Source organism: Hyaena hyaena, unplaced genomic scaffold (assembly GCF_003009895.1).
Source record: "Hyaena hyaena isolate Hyena2069 unplaced genomic scaffold, ASM300989v1 scaffold_227, whole genome shotgun sequence".
Classification (NCBI taxonomy): domain Eukaryota; kingdom Metazoa; phylum Chordata; class Mammalia; order Carnivora; family Hyaenidae; genus Hyaena; species Hyaena hyaena.
The window spans coordinates 874,220-895,826 of record NW_024080859.1 but is presented as its reverse complement, the minus strand read 5'-3'; the positions used below and the strand labels follow the sequence as shown (position 1 = coordinate 895,826).

The 21,607-nt window shown below is 59.9% G+C and overlaps 1 protein-coding gene across 8 annotated transcripts in view; it reads left to right on the top strand.

Annotated features, from left to right (window-relative positions):
* Nucleotides 1-20,637, top strand: part of MYO9B (myosin IXB) — a 91,747-nt gene extending 71,110 nt beyond the window's left edge. For 3 of the 8 annotated variants that reach the window (XM_039243308.1, XM_039243307.1, XM_039243311.1), the window contains exons 18-41: nt 756-836; nt 2,078-2,188; nt 3,985-4,107; nt 5,045-5,194; nt 5,277-5,443; nt 6,332-7,240; nt 8,085-8,157; nt 8,316-8,455; nt 10,056-10,183; nt 10,411-10,601; nt 12,526-12,624; nt 12,740-12,913; nt 13,002-13,043; nt 13,243-13,354; nt 14,370-14,443; nt 14,867-15,059; nt 15,145-15,273; nt 15,555-15,660; nt 15,894-16,025; nt 16,931-17,054; nt 17,512-17,559; nt 17,905-18,047; nt 18,951-19,078; nt 19,199-20,637. In XM_039243308.1, the coding sequence (XP_039099239.1) occupies nt 756-836; nt 2,078-2,188; nt 3,985-4,107; nt 5,045-5,194; nt 5,277-5,443; nt 6,332-7,240; nt 8,085-8,157; nt 8,316-8,455; nt 10,056-10,183; nt 10,411-10,601; nt 12,526-12,624; nt 12,740-12,913; nt 13,002-13,043; nt 13,243-13,354; nt 14,370-14,443; nt 14,867-15,059; nt 15,145-15,273; nt 15,555-15,660; nt 15,894-16,025; nt 16,931-17,054; nt 17,512-17,559; nt 17,905-18,047; nt 18,951-19,078; nt 19,199-19,614 (3,993 nt within the window). In that variant the 3' untranslated portion in view covers nt 19,615-20,637. Of the gene's footprint in view, nt 1-755; nt 837-2,077; nt 2,189-3,984; nt 4,108-5,044; nt 5,195-5,276; nt 5,444-6,331; nt 7,241-8,084; nt 8,158-8,315; nt 8,456-10,055; nt 10,184-10,410; nt 10,602-12,525; nt 12,625-12,739; nt 12,914-13,001; nt 13,044-13,242; nt 13,355-14,369; nt 14,444-14,866; nt 15,060-15,144; nt 15,274-15,554; nt 15,661-15,893; nt 16,026-16,930; nt 17,055-17,134; nt 17,348-17,511; nt 17,560-17,904; nt 18,048-18,950; nt 19,079-19,198 lie in introns of those variants that run through there. The other 5 variants (XM_039243310.1, XM_039243309.1, XM_039243313.1 and 2 more) reach the window with 4 other exon arrangements.
* Nucleotides 20,638-21,607: the final 970 nt, after the last annotated feature.

Here is a 21,607-nt window from a genome sequence, read left to right as displayed (position 1 = left end):
CATCGTTGGACATTTGGGGCTGGATCATTCTCCGTGGTGGGAGCCATCCTGTGCATGATGGGATGCCCTGTAGCATCTTCCAGTTGTGACAACCAAAAGCATTCCCAGGTGTGGCCCCATGCTCTGGAGGTGGGGCAGAACCGCCCCTGTTTTGAACCCTTGAGTCAAAATAACAGGTTAGCACGTTGAGACAACCACTGAATTGTGATGTGACAGCATGTTTCCCTTTTTTCCTCGGCTGCCAGGGAGCTCAGAGGCTTTTTTTTTTTAAAGGGGGCTCAATGGCTGCTGCTGACCCTCACCATCAGCTTTTTTGTCCCTTTTCTCTTAAGCTGAGTCTTCTGTGCTCACCTTGGCTTTTTTTGCTGAATTATCTTACCTGGGAGCTCCTGCAAATCCTTCTTGTAAACAGCAGGCCAAAGACCAAAGTCCCTATATCTGTGTTTCTTTCTGAGGCTGTCTAGCATTTTAAATCCCCAGAAGGAGTTCATCCAGGCCCACTACCCCCAACATCCCCGCTGAGACAAAGAGCTAAGAGACACTGGGAAGATGACAGCTGTCAGCTCTGGGGACCCTACAGCTCACTTTGGGGCTCCCAGAGGTAGTGCAGCCTCCAGTCAGAATGTCCAGCTACAGTCTCCCGTGTCCTGCATCAATGCTGATGCCAGCAAGTGACCTGGGTCCCCCCCCACTGAGCAGCAGGCCTCGGGGGTTGGGGGGGGTCCCAGCTCAAGACCTTGTCCCTCTTTCCCCAGACGTCCCTTAACAAGCTCCTAGAGACATTGGGGAAGGCAGAACCCTTCTTTATCCGCTGCATCCGCTCCAATGCCGAGAAGGTGAGTGGCTCTTGTCTTGGGGAAGTGACAGCCAAGGTCTGGCGGCTCAGCGGGGGGGATTCCTGTGCTGCTGTGGCTGCTTGGGCACCAGGAAAGGCCTCAAGGAACCAAGTGTGCACCCAGGTCCCAGAAACGGTAAATAGCCTGCCGAGGGCAGCCAGGTGGCCAGCCAGAAGCAAGGGCATCACCTGGAATGTGGAGGGGCCCCAGAGGTTTGCTCCGCAAGGGACAGCTCAAGCATGCTCTGCAGCACACCCCCGGCTCAGCCAGGGCAGAAAACGTACCAGAAGGAGGGGCTGAGGTCACACAGCAGAAGCAGAAAGCCTGCTGTTCATTTGATCTGAAAGTTTCCGGAGAGACTCAATGGAGCACCAGTGGGGGCCCTAGAGGTGGGCTCAGCCCTCGCTACCAGGCCTTTGCCCCAAGGGTCCTCTGGCCATTTGCTCCCTTGGGAACTTGGCTGGGGACCACTCAGGATCTGGGCGCACCCCTTTATCTCTACCCCTCCCATTTCCCTGTCTCTCCCCTGTTCCTGGGCTGCTCCACCAACATCCAGAACCCAGCTTCTCCCTACCAGGTGCTTGAGCTTCTATCCTCCTGGGCCGGGACCTGGAGTCCTCCCTTGGGCCTTCACCCAGCTGCTCCCCGCCCTCCTCCCCCTGCCCATCCCTTCCTCAGGACTTGGCCCAGGGCCCCCTCTCCTGTTAGACACTTCCCAGGGGGGCCCAGGCGGCGTCTGCCCCATTCGCATATGCGTCTGGCTCCCTCCTTCAGACCTCACGCCCCTATTGGCCAGATCCAGAGTATTTACCCCAGTGCCTGGCACAGACTCTGAGCTCAACATGGGTTTTGATTGGAGCCCTTCAGAAATAACTCTTTACAGCAAATTACCTTAAACTGAGCAGTGAGAAATGGCATCTGTCTCCCAGACGCCAGGGAATAGAGCAGCTCAGATGGCAGGTTTTCCGGAAGAGAGGGATACCTTACACACCGCTGCCCGACGGCCCCATCCCTTCGTTCCATAAAGAATGTCTGGAACGCGGGCAGATGGGTCCCCTGGGTGCCCCCGGCCGCCATACTGGGGCCACTCCTGACCGGCCGGGGCCTGTGTGTGCTCCCGGACTGTTCTTGTGCCAGGAGCCTGACAGGACCTTGTGCGCCCTGGGCCCCCGTCCTCGCTGCCGAGGCACGAGGTCGTCCCTCAGACAGCACCTGTTCTCTGGGCTCACGCCCCGTTGCAGAAGGAGCTGTGTTTTGATGATGAGCTGGTGCTGCAGCAGCTGCGCTACACGGGCATGCTGGAGACGGTGCGGATCCGGAGGTCGGGCTACAGCGCCAAGTACACATTCCAGGTGGGCCGCAAGCGCGTGGCCGTGGGGTGTGGTGGGGGGCGGGCCACCTCCCTCTCTGAGGCAGAGCGCTTCTCTGGAGCATGAGCCCAGGGGTGACTCTGTGCCAGGGCTCCTCCTTCCCCCGGCACTTTTGGCTTCTATACCAGGTCGCTCTCTGTCATTTGGGAGGTGGGGGAGGGGAGAGGGAGCAGGTTTTCTTGGAAGAGGTGGCTGGGCCCAGGCCAAGCCTAGAAGGGCACAGTGGCATAGAGCCAAGCCAGGAGGAGGGAATCACGAGCTGAGCCCTGCACCGCCCTGCCCTCTGTTGAGCATCTTCTGCAACAGACACTTTTATACCCATCTCTTTTATTCTGTCAAACCAGCAGCAAGCGGTCCTGGGTTCTGTTTTGCCAACAAGGAAACGGAGCTCCAGGAGGCAATGGCTTCATAGATGGCTCCCCGGGTTTTTTAGAAACACTAAAGGATCTGAGGCACCTGGAGGGCTCAGTCAGCTAAGCATCCAACTTCAGCTCAGGTCACGATTTCACAGTTTGTGGGTTCGAGCCTCGCATTGGGCTCCACGCTAAGGGTGCAGAGCCTGAGCCTGCTTGGGCTTCTCTCCCTCTCTGCCACTTCCCCATGTGTGTTTATGCATGTGCGCTCCCTCTTGCTCGCTCTCTCCCTCTCTTAAAATAAGTAAACTTTAAAAAGGAAAAAGAGGGGCACCTAGGTGGCTCAGTCGGTTAAGAGTCCAACTTCGGCTCAGGTCATGATCTCACGGTTTGTGAGTTCAAGCCCCCACATCTGTGCTGACAGCTCAGAGCCTGGAGCCTGCTTCGGATTCTGTGTCTCCCTCTCTCTCTGCCCCTCCCCTGCTTGCACTCTGTCTCTCTCTCAAAAATAAATAAAACATAAAAAAAGAAAAAGAAAAAATAACAAAAGAAAGAAGAAAACAACAAAGGATCATTAGTAACCTCGAATTGGCAAAGACCAAATCGCTAGAGCAGTTTCTCATCTGCAGGACCACTGACACTGAGGGTCATTTGCTGCAGGGGTCACCCTGTGCATTATGGGATGTGGGGCAGCATCCCTGGCCTCCACCCGTTCAGTGCCAGTAACGCCCACCGCTCCCCAGTTGGGAGAACCCTGATGTCCCCCAGCATCACCACACATCCCGGTGATCAGCTGGCCTGGGCTGAGAGCCCCTGCCTCGTGCCATGAACTGGCACCACGTGTGTGAACACTGGGCCTAAAGCTGGTGGCACCTGGTCCCCAACCCAGCTGTCCCCATATGGCCTCGAGGATGTGGCTTCATCATGGCATGCCTCCTTTTTCTCATCTGCACAGGGGAAATAACATCTCTCTGACCCTGTATAAGTAGAAAAAGCAAAATCACAGAAATAGAGGAAATGCTGGTGTATTTTACTAATGCTTGGTTCTTAAAACTTTGACACTATCATCTACTTCCAAGCCGTGTATCTCCAGCTGTGATTTGGCCCTCTGATAAGCCAGAGACTGAGAGCCCCCCAAAGGCAGCCCTGTCTCCTGGCCAGCCCCTCCCCAAACAGTGCCAGCTCCCAGTAGGCCCCAAAGAGCCCCTCGCCAAGTGGCTGAAGGACACCAGTGCTCCGTGTGTGTGGCGGTCTTTCTCAAGCCTTAGGCTGTTTCAGAGAGTATGAGAGTTTAGCCGGGCCGGGCCCAGTCACGTCAAACCAACTTCCGGCTCCGGAAACTTGGGAATCACTGGGGCATCGTACCCTTTCTTGGTGGCGGACACACTCAACGGAGATTTTCTTCTCCTGGCCGCTGTCACCCAGGATTTCACGGAGCAGTTCCAGGTGCTGCTGCCCAAGAACGCCCAGCCCTGCAGGGAGGTCATCGCTGCCCTGCTGGAGAAGATGGACGTAGACAGGAGGAGCTACCAGATCGGGAAGACCAAGGTCAGGGCTCTGGCCCCTCGGGTGGCTTCCGCCGTGCACGGGGTCCTCCCGCGGCCCACGTGCTGAGAGACAAGGGCCTCTGCTTGGGAAATGTCTTTCTTGGGGCCCAGCACATATTTCTTCCCAGAAGGCAAAGGGGTGCACCTAAGGGGGCGGGGCTTGGGCATCACCCCTGTTTCCTGCTTCCTCACACAGAGCCTAGGGCTACCGCAGGGGGTCCAGGGGCCAGTTGCTAACTTTTAACGTCTAGCAGAAGGTTTCATTCCTTGCTGCTCCTTCCAGACTCCGTCTACCACCTCTAGGTACCTGCTGGTTGCTTCTTAATGTTGTGACGCCAGCCGCTGTCCCTGTCCCACAGTGGTAAGGTCCGCCCACATTAGGGCTTCATCACGGCTCCCCAGCAAGTCAGTCCCAGGGTTACCACGCGACCCAGTAATTCCGTCCCTGGGTGTGGACCCAAAAGACCTGGAAACAAAGTGTTCAAACAAATCCTTATACACACGTGTCCATAGGGACACAAGTCACAATAGCCAGAAGGTAGAAAGAACCCATGTGTCCATCTGCTAATGAATGGATTCAGAAACATGTGGGCCATGCATATAAAGAAATACAGTGCGGCCCTCGTACATGTTATGAAAGGGATGAAGCTCGACAACATTATGAGCGAAAGAAGCAGCCAGACACAAAGGCCTGTGTACTGTGTAATCCCGCGTGTAGGAAATGCCACTGAACGGTGTGCCCTGAGAGGGTTCGTTTTACATCCCGTGAATTCTCTCCGTGTATTTGAAAAGCCCCCCTCTGTCGGGTCAGTCGGCACACCAGCTTGGTCTCACGCGCTTCCGGGGTGGCCTGTGCGGAGACCGACCGGGCCGGGGACGCTGGGGGGGCCGCGCTGACCCGTCTTGTGCCCACGCCCCACCCCCACCCCGCCCCCCAGGTTTTCCTGAAGGAGACAGAGCGGCAGGCCCTGCAGGAGACCCTGCACCGGGAGGTCGTGCGGAAGATCCGGCTGCTGCAGAGCTGGTTCCGGATGGTGCTGGAACGCCGGCACTTCCTGCAGATGCGGCAGGCGGCCATCACCATCCAGGTACCGCATGCGCCCTGGCGGGGGCGGGGCAGCCAGGGCCACACAGGCCCGGCCGCTGACCGCCCGCCCCGCCGCCCCCCAGGCCTGCTGGCGGTCCTACCGTGTCCGCCGGGCACTGGAGAGGACGCAGGCAGCCGTGTACCTCCAGGCTGCGTGGAGGGGCTACTGCCAACGGGTGGCCTACCGGCGCCGGAGACAAAGCATCGTCCGCCTGCAGAGCCTCTGCCGGGGTCACCTACAGCGCAAGAGGTGGGCAGAGCAAGGCCCCACCACCCCTTCCCTCCCCACTGCCCCCAGCCCCGAACGCTCCCCTCAAGCCAGAGCCGCCTGAGATGGCATCTGGCCCGCGAAGCCACCAGGACGTCATCCTAGATGCAGGGAGGCTGGGGGAGGGGCCCTCAGGAATCTGGGCACCTGTGGCCCCAGAGAGACGCCCACAGGGGCTGGTGGGCAACACCTGCAGGTGAAGATGGAGGTCACTGATGGCCGGGCTGACTCTCCACCAAGGATCCCCCTTGCTCACCTGCCCGCCCTGGGCCCATTGATGAAACACTTGGCTTCAGAGGCAGAGGTTTCCCCTCTCCCCCTCCTTGTATGTGATGCTCAGGCGTCCACTCAGCCAGGGACCCCAGAGGAACACAGGGATTTTTTTTTTAACATTTATTTATTATCGAGAAACAGAGAGAGACAGCATGAGCAGGGGAGGGGCAAAGAGAGAGGGAGACACAGAACCGGAAACAGGTTCCAGGCCCTGAGCTGTCAGCACAGAGCCCGACATGGGGCTTGAACCCACAAACAGCGAGATCATGACCTGAGCTGAAGTTGGATGCTTAACCGAATGAGCCACCCAAGCGCCCCAGGAACTCAGGGACTTCGTAACAGATCCCTCCCACAGTAGGGAGACCCAGGGCAGAGGTGGCCATGACAATGGGGGGCCGCCTCCTGTATCCCCCTCCCATAGCTGAGGAGTTTCCGCCTTTCCAGAAGCATCTCCAAGGGCCAGCGTCACCCTGCCTGGCAGAGGCAGACCCCGGCCCCCCGCCCGTGGGTGGCACAGGGGCCCCTGACGCCCTGGGGAGACTCTGGAGGTGGTCTGCACATTTGTTCCTGAACTTGCCCCCTTAATCCTCACACCAGCTTCCGGCAGATGGTCGCAGAGAAACAGAAGGCTGAAGAGAAAGAGAGGGAGGCCCAGCAAGCCCTGAGGGAAGCAGCAGAGGAGGGAGTGCCAGGCCGGGTGGCCGAGCAGGAGCAGGGCCCAGAACCGTCGGAGGACACGGAGCCTTCGGCCTTGGAGCCTGAGGTGTCGCCAAGCGATGAGCCCCTGGCGGAGATCTCCCAACCGGAGAAGGTGGAGGCCCCCAGCCTGGAGAAGCCTCCCCCGCCCCAGAAAAACGTGGCTGAGAGTCACGAGAAAGTGCCCAGCAGCCGGGAGAAGCGGGAGTCCCGGCGGCAGAGAGGGCTGGAGCACGTGAAGCTCCAGAACAGACACATCCAGTCCTGTAAGGAAGACATCGCCCTCAGAGAACCTTCTGGAAGGGCCATCCTAGAGCAAGAAGAGAGCCTCCCAGAAGACAGACAGGAGAGCAGAGAAAATGAAGCCCTTTCAGACACGGGGACAGAGACAGAGAATGCGCCTCAGCAGCAGCCGGAGGAGCCCCCGCAGGCTGTGCCAGCTGGCCGGCTCCCCGGAGAAGCCCCAAAGGTGCCCCTGGGTGGGGACCTGCCGCCTGGCCACGTGGAACGGCCGACCAGCCTAGCCTTGGACAGTACGGTCAGCGTGCCCGTCCCCGGCACCACCCCGGAGACTCCCGAGGACAAGAGCAAGCTGGGCGGTGACCCAGGGGCGCAGGACAGGCCTGAGGGCCCCGGAGGCTCCACCCAGATCCAGCGGTACCGGGACCAGGACTCCGAGCGGCTGGCCAGCGCCGTGGAGCTGTGGCGGGGCAAGAAGCTGATGGCCGCCGGCTCCAGCACCATGCTCAGCCAGTCCCTGGACCTCAGCGAGCGGCACCGGGCTGTGGGGGCCGCTCTCACGCCCACAGAGTAAGCCCCGGGCCCTCCTTTGTGTGAACACGCTGGGTGCCGGGCAGGGTGGAGGGACGTGACCTGTGGCTCTGTGTGTGGGAGCCCCGAGGAAAGAGCAGGACGGGGCAGAGGAAGGTAAAGGGGAGCCATCTGCCAGGAGCCACACAGCCTGGGGCCAGCGGGGACCCTGGGTCCCCCGCCACAGTCAGTTGTGTTCACACAGAAATTCCTCCGCTCTGTGAGAGGCAGCGTTTTGGGGCGACCTCCCCCTCCCCGGCCCGCCTGGGTCTCTGTTTCCTCATCAGAGAATCGGGGCGACCTCACTCCCCCAGGGATGGAAGAAGGGGCCCAACTCTTTTTTTTTTTTTTTTTTAATATTCTTTATTTATTTCTAGGAGAGAGAAGAGAGAGACAGCATGAGTAGGGGAGGGTCAGAGAGAGAGGGAGATACAGACTCCGAAATTGGCTCCAGGCTCTGAGCTGGCAGTCAGCACAGAGCCTGACGCAGGGCTCGAACCCACAAACCGCGAGATCATGACCTAAGCGAAAGTCGGACGCTTAACCGACTAAGCCACCCAGGCGCCCCAAGGGGCCCAACTCTTGACCCTTAGGTAGCTGCCTAGCAGAGTCTGCCCAGAGACCTGCTTGGCCAGAGGGAAAAAGAGCTAGAGGAAGACACGGCCTTCTGCTATAGGTCAGGCTTTCTGGGCCTCGCACGTGGACCCCTGTGTCCCTCGTCTGGCCTGGGCCATCACGAATGGCAGCATCCCTGGTCCCCCCCCCCCCCCCCCGAGTCAGGACCGCCAGAAATGTGCCCTGACTCGCTCTTGTGAGTAAAAGCCACACTTCTGTGATCTCGCAGGGAGAGACGCATTTCCTTATCGGCGAGCGACGTCTCCAAGCTCCTCCCGTCCCCGTCCCAGACCAAGACTCAGGTAAAGCCCCAGGCTGCAGCTCCCGCCCCTGGGGGTCCAAACCCGCTTCCGCCCCGGATGCCCTGGCTCGACCCGAAGTGCGACATAGAAGGGAAGTCGGGAAAGCAGAGCACCTGCGCTTTCCCTCCAGCAAGTGCTCTCTGCCTCCGCTCACCCAGCCCTGTTCCCGGCAGCCTTCCACGGAAGCGGTGGATGGGGAGCCCGGCACCAAGAAGCCGGCCGTCCAGAAGAAGAAGTCGGGCGACGCATCTGCCAGCATAGATTCGGGGCTGTCGCCAGGCCCCCAGGCCGACTCTAAGTAAGTGTGAGGTTTGGAGGTAGCTCAAGCCACCAGGGGATGCCCCGGGGTTCCTGCCAAGGCCTCCTATCTAGTCTCCTAAACCGATGGAAGTTACGAAGCTCAGTGGGGCAGATGTTTGCTCAGTCTGGGATGAGAGGTCCCTCACGGAGCCCAGGTCACGACCGCCCCACATGCCAGCGTAATGACTCCCGCTGAAGTCTGGAGCCAATCTGGGTCACCTCTTCTGGGTCCACAGAGAGACGGTTTCCGTTTGACTTTTTCTGGTATCGAACCCCAGCCCCCTCTGCTTCAGGAGCCCCTCCTGGGTCCTTGGGTGGAAGAAACTGGGCCAAGGCTCTGTCCCCAGAAAGCCCCACGGAGGCGCTCCGGATGGTTCCATCACGGAGCGGAGAGGACGGGCCACGGGACAGGGGAGCTTGGCTCCTCACCCAGAGGCAGGAGGCGGAGGAAGGGCGAGCACAGGCGGCAAAGGGAGGCGGAGTGCCCACCACTGTGGGGACAGCCCACCGCCAAAACCAGTCGCCACCAACCAGGGGGTTCCCAGCAACTGGAATTCACTTCTCACAGCCCCGGCGGCCAGGAGTCCGAAATCAGGGTGTCCACCGGGCGGCTCCCTGGGACAGGCCTGGGAGGGGCCCTTCCTTGCCTCTCCCGGTTCCCGGGGACTCCCAAGCGTCTTTGGCTTGTGGCCACATCGCCTCCATCTCCGCCTCCATCTTCACACGACATTCTCCTCTGTGCTTTCTCTTTCTCTGTCTCTTATGAGGATACGTGTCATTGGATGAAGGGAACTCTCTGGGGCCCCTTTTGTGAGGGTATCAGTCCCATTTATAGGGACTCTAACCCTCATGACCTAATCATCCCCTAATATCTCATCACACTGGGTAGTAGACTTCAGCACTGGGGGCAGCACACACGTTCAGACCATGGCACATAGAACTTAGTCACATCTGCAGAGATCTTTTTTTATTAAGTCTGTTTATTTGAGATCTACAGAGACAGCGCAAGTGGGGAGGGGGCAGAGAGAGAGAGAGAGAGAGAGAGAGAGGGAGAGAATCCCAAGCAGGCTCCTCGCTGCCAGCGTGGAGCCTGACGCAGGGGTCAAACTCCAGAAACCACGAGATCATGACCTGAGCCGAAACCAAGAGTCGGACACGTAACCGACTGAGCCACCCCGGCGCCCCTGCAAAGACGCTTGTCCCAAACGAGGTCACACTCCCAGGCCCTGAGTGTTAGCACACAGACACGTCTTTTCGGGGGCACAGCATTCGGTGTATGATTTGGCGTCTATTTGATTTTTTTTTCCCTAAAACTTGGGCCCATAAAAACACGTTAAGGAGTCAGAGGGTAAATTCTATTTCTTTTTTTGTATATGAAAATGGGGTCACGCTGTGATGTCTGCGCTGCATCTTGCTTTTTCACCTGATCCCCCGCTGTCAGTTCACACAAACCAATCTCATTTTTAGTAGTATCTCATTGCGTCGATAACCAAGAAAAGCGTTATTTTTTTTCTTTATAGTAAGAGGGCCCTTTCTTCGGCCTCGCTTCCGTTGTCATGTCCAGAGGCTTAAACGAAACCCCTTACTTCCTCCTACAGATCCACTTTTAAAAGACTTTTCTTGCATAAGAACAAGGATAAAAAATCCAGCCTGGAGGGTGTGGAGGAAACTGAGAACACAGTGCACACCATGCCAGAAGCCGCTGCCACCAAAAAGAATCTAGAAGGTTGGTCGCTGGCAGCCTCAGGGATGGATGGGGGAGCTGCCAGGGTTCCCTGGGACAGGGACGTGTGCTGGTCCCTGGGGCTTCGGGGCTGGCCCCGCCACCCCCCACCCAAGCCCCAGAGCACTTTCTGGCAGCCCCAGTTCGAGGCAGGGCAGGGTCCTGGTTCTCCGTGTGTGTGACCCTGCCTCCCCAGTACCCACCTCGCCAGCCACTCCTTCTCGCTCCAGCCTCCTCGAGCCACCAGCACCGCCACGCAGCAGGGGAGAAGCACGCCAAGGAGCCAGGAGGCAAAGGGAAGAAGAACCGAAACCTCAAGATCGGCAAAATCACAGTGTCCGAGAAGTGGCGGGAGTCGGTGTTCCGCCAGATCACCAACGCCAACGAGCTCAAGTACCTGGATGAGTTCCTGCTCAATAAGGTGGGTCACCCAGGGGCACATACAGGGTCGCGGCGGGGGAGGGGGGGACGCGGAGTCAGGGCTGGGCCTCCCCAGAAGGGCTCTCAGTAGCCTCCAGTTTTCTGAGCCACCACACCAGAGCCCTTAGTGTGTCGGGAACAGAAAGTCCAGGTGCACCGTTCCAGCACAGAAAGTTCCAGAAACCAGATGTTTATTCCTAACTTTGACATGAGGTCATTTACTACAGAACCCTTCCCCGGGCTCACATGAGAACATCTGCAGTCTGTGTTTCCGTTGCTCACCACGGATGTTTACGTTTCATGTGAAAACTCAGTGGGTCTTGAGATCCTGGCTTGGGAGGTAGAGCATGTGACTCTCGATCTCAGGGTCGTGAGTTCAAGCCCCGCGTTGGGCATAGAGCTTCTTTAAAAAAAATTAAAAAAAAAAAAGTCAGCAGGTCTTACTATAGGGACTGCACAGAAAATGTAGAACCTGGGCACCTGGGTGGCTCAGTCGGTTGGGCGTCCAACTCAGCTCACGTCATGATCTCATAGTTTGTGAGTTCGAGTCCCACGTCGGGCTCTGTGCTGACAAGCTCAGAGCCTGGAGCTGCTTCAGATTCTGTGTCTCCCTCTCTCTCTGCCCCTCCCCTGCTCACACTCTGTCTCTCTCTCTCTCTCTTAAAAATAAGTAAACATTGGGGCGCCTGGGTGGCTTAGTCGGTTAAGCATCCACCTTTCACTTAGATCATGATCTCGCAGTTTGTCGGTTCGAGCCCCACGTCAGGCTCTGTGCTGACTGCCAACTCAGAGCCTGGAGCCTATTTCAGTCTGTGACTCCCTCTCTCTCTGACCCTCCCCTGCTCACGCTGTCTCTCTCTCTCTCTCTCTCTTTCCTAGAAATGAATTAAAACATTTAAAATATATATATATATATATAAATAAATAAGTAAATAAACATTAAAAAAGAAAAGGAAAAAGAAAATGTAGAACTGTGTTACATCCAAGGTGTCAATTGTGGGACACACCTGTCCCAAGGGCCTCAGGCCAGAGCCCTCTCCTGCACGTGTGCGTGTGCTTGTGTGTGCAGGAGAGGCACCAGGCTGATGAGTTTTATCCTGCAGTACCTGCCCTGGAAGTTTGAAATCTGCTGTTTGAAGTCATTGTGTGGTGTCACACAGCACCGCATGGGGAAGAGGAAGTGCTTGGGTGCGGGAGGGACATACTTGCATCCTGCTAGGTGGCCCCTGGTGGCCCTGCAGCCCAACTGTGGCTCAGTCAGTTAAGCGTCTGACTTTAACTCAGGTCATGAACTCACAGCTTGTGAGTTGGAGCCCCGCATCGGGCTTTATGCTGACAGCCCAGAGCCTGGAGCCTGCTTCAGATTCTGTGCCTCACTCTCTCACTGCCCCTCCCCTGTTCATGCTCTGTCTCTCTCTATCAAAAATAGAAATAATAACATTAAAAAAAAATTTTTTAAATGAGCTTTTACAAAACACATTGGGTCTCAGGGAAGATGCTGATCGAGCGTTGTGTGTATACAGTGAAGCTGAATTAGTAACCACGGCACACGTCCAGGGCGTGTCTAAGTGCCTGTGCAGGGTGGCAGGAAGGGCCCCAGCCAGACTCCCAGTTTCCAACCAGGGCTGATCCTGCCCCAGGCGACAGCTGGCTACCTCTGCAGACATTTTTGGTTGTCCTGACTGAAGAGTGCTACTGGCATCTAAGGCGTGGGGGCCAGGGGTGCTGGTCAGCACTCCCCAGTGTGGTCCAGCCCCACATGTTGGGTGGTTTAAACCTGGACTGAGGAATTGGAAAGACCAGGATTAGCCGGAGGGCCTGGATGTTTTTCCCTGAGGAGCCAGGGAAGGACTTGGGACAGAGCACCCATCAGATGTAAGACCTGAGGTCACGCAGGCTCAGCGCATCACTCTCTCCTTCTCCAGATAAACGACCTGCGTTCTCAGAAGACTCCCACTGAGAGTTTATTCATCGAAGCCACCGAGAAGTTCAGGAGCAATCTCAAAACCATGTACTCCGTCCCCGTACGTGCAGCCCCCAGCGCTGGGGAGGGCTCCCGTAGGGATTGCCATGCCCTCTCCTGGGCACCCCCCGCCCCCGCTGGTCTTTCCCCCGGGGGTCACGCCTGCGTCCCCGCAGAACGGGAAGATCCACGTCGGCTACAAGGACCTGATGGAGAACTACCAGATTGTCGTGAACAACCTAGCGGCTGAGCGGGGGGAGAAGGACACCAACCTGGTCCTCAACCTTTTCCAGTCGCTGCTCGACGAGTTCACCCGCGGACACACCAAGAACGACTTCGAGCCGCCCAAGGTTGGTGGCGCAGCTTCGGGAAGGGGCTGGGGGGGGCGGGGGTGCTCCCAGGGCCCACACCAACATCGCCTCTGTGCTCCCCTCGCAGCAGAGCAAAGCCCAGAAGAAGAAGCGGAAGCAGGATCGCGCTGTGAGTACTCGCGCAGGCGAGAGGGAGTGTGGGTGAGCGTGTTTTCCGGCCCAGCCCTAGGGAACCCGGGCTGTGAATGGGAACCTTTGCCCCGAGATGCCATAGGCTGCATGCACGCCGGGCAGCCTCAGGGTGAGACCGCAGAGGGCCTGTTCCCCCCCGCCCCCCACCACTCAGCGCCCTCCTCCACGGCCCCCAGGTCCAGCAACACAACGGGCACGTATTCACCAGTTACCAGGTGAACATCCCACAGTCGTGCGAGCAGTGCCTCTCTTACATCTGGCTCATGGACAAGGCCCTGCTCTGCAGCGGTGAGTGCCCCAACCCCCCCACATCCCCTGACCCTTCACTTTGTCCCTCCCCACCCTCCATCACACCTCCTGACCCTCCCACTGCAGCCCCTGACCCTTCCCCATGCCTATGGACCCTCCACAAAATCTCTGGCTCACCTGCTACACCCCCTGACCCTCACCTTGCCCCTGGGGACCCTCCTACCAAGCCCCCTGATTCTCCATTATACTCCCTGATCCCCTTCATATCCCCAACCCCTCACTGTGCACCAGGGCCTTCACTCGAGCCACAGGGTGGATCCTTCTGGAACCCTGCCCTGGCCACCTCTCACCCACTCAGACCTCTCCCCGTCACACTGCGGCAGATCACGATTCTCAGCCGGCCCTGAGACCCCCAGCCGCCTCTGCAGCCTGCCCTCCACCCTGGCAGGTCACCCATGTCCTCCCTCCCAACCTGGGTCCACCCCGCCCCTGCTGCCTTGACTCCGACACCTCTCTAGAACCCCAGAGTCCCTCCCTCATGTGCCAGACGAGGCCAGTCAGCCCCACAGGGACCCGGAGAAACAGGCAGGAGGCCGGGACCGGGTCAGCCAGTCTCTGGAAATTGTATTTTCCTGCAGTGATCAGCTCTCGCTCCCCGGGCCCCTGTCTTCTGCCCCGGGGTCTCTGGTCTCCTCGGCCCCTGTGTAAGGAGCGATATGTCCCCTCGTGTCCATCACAGATACCAAGGCAGTCATCACCGGCCTGAGACAAGGATACTGGCTGCCCCTCCTTTTGGTCTCAGCCAATTTCCCCTCAAGTATGGCCCCCCAGGCCCCTCCCTGGTTCCGCTGGCCAGGCTCCGAGGCCACAGACAGTCACCAGCTGGGAACGTCTGCCCACATGGCTTCCTCACTTGGGAATCAGGGCAGGGGTTTGTAGGACTCAAATGCAGAAGCTGGTCAGTGGGTCCCTGGCCAACAGGGCGGGTGGCCTCAGGAAACTGGGGTCCTTGATGCACCATCTGTGACACCGCCACCCCCCCATGTCCTCCTAGTGTGCAAGATGGCCTGCCACAAGAAGTGTGTGCCCAAGATTCAGACCTACTGCTCCTACACATGCAGGAGCAAGGTGAGCTCCCCGGGGTGGGGAACTTTCCAGAACACCTAGGGGAGGCCATCCTGATCGATGTGGCGGAGAGGGTGTGCTTGGTGCAAGGCCAAGGTAGGGTGTCCAGCGAGGGGCTGGTCCATAGTCCCGGTTCTGTCAGAGCCCCTCGAGGTCCCCTGAGACAGGACTGAGCTTATGTGTGCCTCTCACACCCCCAGCCCTGGCCCTCCAGAGACTCAGGAGGGGCGTCCCCAACTCTGTGTACACGGGAGGCAGGACCAAGCGCCCTGAGGCCGCTGTGGCCGCTCCTCATGGGAAATCCCTGTCCAGCAGCCAGCAAGCTCCTTAGCCGGGTGCCCCCAGCAGCCTGTGGGGGGAGCAGGGGGCGGCAGAAAGGGATGGAGCCCACACAGGAGGCCTGATCCCCCACCTCTGGTACTGCAGAGTGAGCCAGGTGCAGAGCCAGGCCACTTCGGCGTGTGCGTGGACAGCCTGACCAGTGACAAGGCCTCGGTGCCCGTTGTGCTGGAGAAGCTTCTGGAACATGTGGAGATGCATGGCCTGTACACCGAAGGCCTCTACCGGAAGTCGGGCGCTGCCAACCGCACGCGGGAGCTCCGACAGGCGCTGCAGACCGGTGGGTGTCAAGGGCGAGTGGCCAGGAGGCGGGGCTGGAGCCCAGCCCCACCACCAGCACTCACCGCCCCCCCCCCCCCCCGCAGACCCTGCAGCGGTCCAGCTGGAGAACTTCCCCATCCATGCCATCACCGGAGTGCTCAAGCAGTGGCTTCGGGAGCTGCCTGAGCCCCTCATGACCTTTGCCCAGTACGGCGACTTCCTCCGAGCCGTGGGTGAGTCCCACAGCGGCAGCGAGGGCAGGGCAGGCAGCCACGGCCAGGGTTAGACCCAACCGTGCTCACCGTGGCCGGTCAGGGAGACACGGCTGAGAAACTAGGGCTCAGAGCAGCTGGCCCGGTGCAGGTCCCCAGCCTAGGGCAGGGCCAGGACCCCTCGGTAGTCCCGCATTTTGCCACCAACCCGCCCTAGCCCCCGCGTGGCGGGAGGCGCCTCTGCGCCCTGGGAAGGTGTGGGGGTCCGCGCTTCGGGGAGCTGACGCCCGGGGCCCTCCTAGAGCTGCCAGGGAAGCAGGAGCAGCTGGCCGCCATCTACGCCGTCCTCGAGCACCTGCCTGAGGCCAACCACAACTCGCTGGAGCGGCTCATCTTCCACCTCGTCAAGCAAGTGCCTGCCATCCGTGCTCCGCGGGGTGGGGGGTCCCTGTCAGGAGCCCCACCCCAGCGTTCCCTGGGCCAGCGGTGGCGCCCCAGGACCCGGGCTGCCGGGGAGGGAGGGGGGTGCTAGCCTCCGCCTCCAGAGTACGGCGCGCACTTTCCTGGCAGCAGCAGCCCCATGGCCCTGGCCTCCGGTCTCGGGGCTCCCTGGCCACCTCTAACTGCCACTTGCCGCGCAGGGTGGCCCTGCTCGAGGACGTGAACCGCATGTCGCCCAGTGCTCTCGCCATCATCTTCGCACCCTGCCTCCTGCGCTGCCCTGACAACTCGGACCCACTGACCAGCATGAAGGATGTCCTCAAGGTTACCACGTGAGTGCCAGGTGCCCATCCCCACCCCCGCACTATGTCCTCCGGCAGCTAAGGCGTCCCTTCCCAGTGCTTTTGAGGCTGGAGAAATGCAAAAAAAGAGAAGAAAGCCCTCATCTCCAGTTGCCAGGAGAGGGGCAGACGGCAAAGCTGTGATCTTGGCCTCTGGCTGGCAGTGAGAGCCGGCAGGAGAAGCAGCAATGATCTGGGGGTTTCTTCTTCCCCTTCTCCCCGCTGCACGATCTTCAGAAGTCTTCAGAGTTTTTCCAAAGAACTCAGAAGGAAGATGTTAGGCATCAGTGACTAAGAGGACATTGTTCACGCTTCGAGTTTCTTGTGTGGCCCTGATGCTACCCCAGTAGCTGCGTGGTGTTGACAGATTTGCTTCCAGCCTCTTCCAGCACTTTGTTTTCTTATGTGGTCAAGATGTTGGGAGACCTGAGTTGTGACTCTCTGTCCAGGTGGAGCTGCCCGCCCTCTCCCCACAGAGAGGCGGAGCCCCCCCCCCCCCCCACTTAGCACTCACAGTGTACCTTATGGAGCCCTTGGGGTTGCCTGGCTGCAGCCCGTGACACATCACCCAGCGTCCCTGTTCCTCATACTTCTGGAGAACCCCCACCCATCAGGGTTACTCCGAGGATCGCTTCACTCTGATCCATGTACTTCCTCCTGCAAACCGGGAGCCTCGTCGAGTCGGAGGCTCAGGCTCAGAAAGGTGGAGTGAGCCGTCAGAGGCCACACAGTGAGCCAGCACCGAGACGGCGCCGCCCGTGGCTGTGTCTGCGGCCCTGCCTGGTCTCTGGATGTCTGTCCGGCCACCGTGCCCCAGTCTCCGGCCGGTGCCTCTCCAGACACCAGGCCCTGACACCAGCCATCCTGGGGTAGTAACGGAGTCGCCTCGCCCGCAGGTGCGTGGAGATGCTGATCAAGGAACAGATGAGGAAGTACAAGGTGAAGATGGAGGAGATCAGCCAGCTGGAGGCGGCGGAGAGCATCGCCTTCCGCAGACTCTCGCTCCTGCGACAGAACGCTGTGAGTGGAGGGGGCGGGGCCTGTGGGCGGGGCCCGGACAGGGCGTGGTCTTACGCAGTACTCCTCGCGCTCCTGCCCAGCTCCGCCACAACCTGCCTGGCCAGGGGCCTCACGGGAACACGGTTGGGAACTAGCCCCACGTCGGCTAAACGACCACCTCCCTCACTCAGCCTCCTGCCAACTGCCCCAGAGGGCAGCAGGGGACCTGGCACCCGCTTGGTGATGGTTCGAGTCATCCACCAGCCCCGCCTACAGGGAAAACTTCCCACGGCAGAAGTGGCCCTACAGTGGGGGTAGAGGCGGGGGTGGAGGGGTGTCCGGGGAGGCAGGTCCTGGGCTTCCGTGGGAGGACCCCATCCTTGTCCCCGCAGTCAGATGTGGCTCGGGGAGCCGTGACTTAACACCTTCGTGGTGATTGTGGCCCTGTGTGGTCACCCTCTGTTCATCTCTTTCCCAGCCCTGGCCTCTCAAACTGGGGTTTTCGTCTCCCTATGAGGGGGTCCTGGTACGTACATGTTCCGTGGGCCCACCCTGCATGTGTCCGGGCGTGGTGCATGCTGGGTTTCCCGTGCACCTGTGGTCTCCTAGGATAGACTGAGCATGTCCTAACCTTCTGGAAGTGCATGCTGGGGGAGGCCCGCCGCCTGCTGACCACCTGTGCCGAGGATGACTAATCAGCCGAGCACCGGCCACCCGGTCCCCACGTGATCCCTGGAGCGGCCTCACCAAGCCCACCCTTCCACACCACAACTAACCTCTCCCAGAGCCGCTCACACCACCCTCTCCCTCCCACGAGCACTGACCCCACTGTCCAGAGGGGCCAGCCAGACCTGCCGCTTCTCTTTCGTAGAACAAGAGCCCCAAGGCCCGGGGGAGCAGTGCCGGGGGCCTGGAGGAGCTAGCGGTGCTGCCGGAAGAGGAAGTGCCCAGTGGTGATGAGGACCGCGAGAAGGAGATCCTCATTGAGCGGATCCAGTCCATCAAGGAGGAGAAGCAAGTGTCTCTGCCCCCTTCCTGCCCACGGCCCTGCGGTCCGGCCCCACCCCCAGGCCTCTCTGCCATAGCGGATGGGCTGTTAGGAGGCTGATGGGCTAGGCTCATGCCCCTCATCCATTTCCCACCTCGCGGGGTGCTGCTGTCCTAAATCGCAGCCTAGGGCTCTGCTGACACCCCACACTTGGCCACCAGGAACCATGGCAGCCCATGGGGAAAGAAGGGGCAGCAGAGGGGTAATGCCCAAACTATCCGGAAGTTGGTCTTTTTTTTTTTTTTTAATGTATGTTTATTTTTGAGAGAGACAAAGAGCACGTGGGAGAGGGACAGAGAGAAGGAGACACAGGATCTGAAGCGGGCTCCAGGCCCCAAGCTGTCAGCGCAGAGCCCGACGCTGGGCTCGAACTCACAAACCGTGAGATCATGACCTGAGCCGAAGTCAGAAGTTGGAGCTTAACCAACTAGGCCGCCCAGGCAGCCCTGTCTGGAAGTTGGCTCTTAGCTAGAGAGTGACCAACTAATCTGTCGTCCAGTCAAGACGTGTGAATAGGGGTGCCATTAACATTATCCCGGGAGAACAGGTGTGACCTGGGCCACCCGGCCACCCTAATCTTAGGAACAGGGTAGGGCACTCCAGGCAGAGGGAACACCACTTGCAAAGGCCCTGAGGCAGAAGCACATCACTAGCTCAGTACAGGGCCTGCCCTCAGCAGCCTGACCGTCCCTCCCGTGAGTTTCTCAGGGGCCAGGTATGACTCGGGGATGGGTGCTGGGGCTGCTGGGAGCAGGGACTCCCCTCCAGGACCAGGGAGGCCTGTTCTGTCCCCTACCAGCCTGGCACTTCCGATGGGTAGTCTTTCCCCTTGGGAACGGCCTTAGACACCATGACCCCCTCACCCCCAGGGAGGACATCACCTACCGCCTGCCGGAGCTGGACCCTCGGGGCTCTGACGAGGAAAACCTGGACTCAGAAACGTCGGCCAGCACTGAGAGCCTGTTGGACGAGCGGGCCGGGCGGGGGGCCTCCGAAGGTCAGTATTAAGGCAGCGTCGGCTTTTCTCCTTCCCGTGTCCACCACCGGCAGGCCCTGGGGCAAGGGTCCATCTACTGGCCCTGAAGCTGCAGTAACCCTGCCGTCTGTCTCTCAAAAGGGCCCCCCGCGCCTGCTCTCCCCAGCCCCGGCGCGCCCGCCCTGAGCCCCCTCCCCGTGGTGGCCGCCCCTCCACGACGAAGGCCGTCGTCCTTCGTGACGGTCCGAGTGAAGACCCCCCGGCGGACCCCCATCATGCCCACAACCAACATCAAGCTCCCGCCCGGCCTACCCTCCCACCTCCCCAGCCGGGCACTGGGTGCCCAGGAGGGCCCCGCCCTAGTGAGGCGCCGAGAGCCGCCCGCCCGCCGCCCGGACCAGGTACACTCTGTGTATATCACACCCGGCACGCACCTGCCCGCGCCGGGCACTCGGGGGCCCCTGGATGAGGACGACCAGCCTCCTGGGGCCAAGCGGAGGTACTCGGACCCCCCGACCTACTGCCTGCCCCCCACGTCGGGCCAGGCCAACGGCTGAGGGCCCACAGTGCCTAAGTCCGCACATCTGAGGACGACCCAGGGCGGGAGCTAGGCGGGAGCGGCGGAGCCAGCATTTGGCCGAGAAGGATTCCGAATGAAAAGCTCCAAGAGCGATGTGAGGTGGCCGCCGGCTCTGAGTGCAGAGTCCAGGCGGCGGGGGTGGGGGAGGCCAGCCAAGGCCCAGTGGCCCTTGCTGAGCCCCCAGTCGCACAGACATGCCCACCCAGAGCACCACATCACGGTGGGCAGCCTGGCATCTCCCACCTCCCTTTCTGTTTCCACGGTAACTGTTTCATTGTGCGTGGTTTACATAACTTTAAACTGTAACAGCCTTAACAAGAGACCAAATTGTTTTTTTATACTTGTATGTACAAACTTTTATATTAACGCCCTGCATCGCCCTTATAACCTGGACGTGAGTCTTGGGAGCAAAGGCCGCACAGCCGCCCGCACGTAGGAGGCTCAGACTCGCATCGAGGACGGCTCAGGGCCCACGGTCTGAGGGCCAGGACCCTGCACGAGGGATTTGGGACCCTCGGGGCACCCGACTGCCGCAAGTCCGTCCGGGACTCATCCTCTGGCCCGGCTGGCGGGCATGCATTTGAGGGAGAGTTGGAGCCTCTCTGGGGATCAAGGCTGGTGGCTGGAGTCAGGACGTGGGGTGGGCGGCAGCCTCCACCCGCAGCACCACAGACCTCACATCCCAGGGAGACTTGAATGTGGCCGTCACTCTTCTGTCCACCGCGCCCTGGACTCAGGAGGTCGGAGGGAGCTGTCCTTGGCTCACCGCCCGCTCCGTGCGGCGAACAGGAGCCGCGACTCAGGACCACTCACTGGCAGGAAGGGCGAGGCCTGGGGTTGTACATTCCGGCCGGTCACCAGGGACCGTTGGGGAACCTCCAGAGCGGGGCTTCCTCACTCTCAGGCTGGCTCGCTTCCCAGACGCACGGCCACAGGTCTGGGATGAGAGGTGCCCCAGGTGCCCCACGAGCCGTGTGAAATAAAGAAAAAGTGCCTGAAAGGTGTGTGCGTGCGTGCCATTCCAGCTCAGGCTGGTTGAGAGTCGGAGGAGCAGGGCCTGGCAGGTGGGGGGGGTCCACCCTGTGGATTCAGTCAAGAGGGATGCAAGGATGGGGGGCGTGTCCCCCAGTCTGGGAGGTCCTCCTGCCTCGACTGTCCAGCAAATGCTGCTGTTGGACTTCCACACGCACTCCTGGCACTAGAGTGGTGGGCGGGCATGCTGGAAGTGCTTCTTTATCAATCTGGAAATGGGTGCGAGGGGCCTGTTGCCCTGGGAGTTGCCTCCTGGTGCCCCGTTTCAGCACCCAGCCTCTCCCCTGCTAGGGCTTAAATGCCAGCAGTAAGGGCCATCTGCCCTAGGAAGGGATCAGTTCCTGGGGGGCCCAGCAGAGCCAGAAATCACACACCCCCACCATCCCCTCTCAGACCAGCTCCCAGCTGCAATCAGATGTGCAGTTGTGGGGACCTGCTGGCAGGTGGGGCCCATGGGGGTGGGTTGGGGGACAGCGAAGAACCCTAGTCCACACTGCACATGAGGGAGAGTTGGGAGGTTTGTCCGAGGCCATGTATTTGGGATGGGACAGGGCTGGGACTCAGAACCTGTCTCATCTGCCCCCGGACCCTTTCATCCACCCTGGGTTTCCTCCCCTTCATAGTATTTCTGGAGAACACCAGGCCCACAGGTGCGACCAGGCCACACGTGACCTGAAGGGTGGGAAGATGGGTGAGCGCTGTCTAGTCCCTCTGCAAAGCTGAGGTGAGAGGAGTTCACAGAATGGGCCTCAGCTGGTTGCCTGGAGACCCAGGTGGGGTTCTCTCCATGAGGCCTGGGTGTTGGGGGTGACCCCACCTCACCTCTCACCCCAGAGCTAGCTGATGTCCCCCTGGAGGCAGGCTTTGTCACACCACCCAAAGTGCCTCCCAAAGGAGGAACTGGGCCCAGAAAAATTAAGAAACTCCCTCAAGGCCAC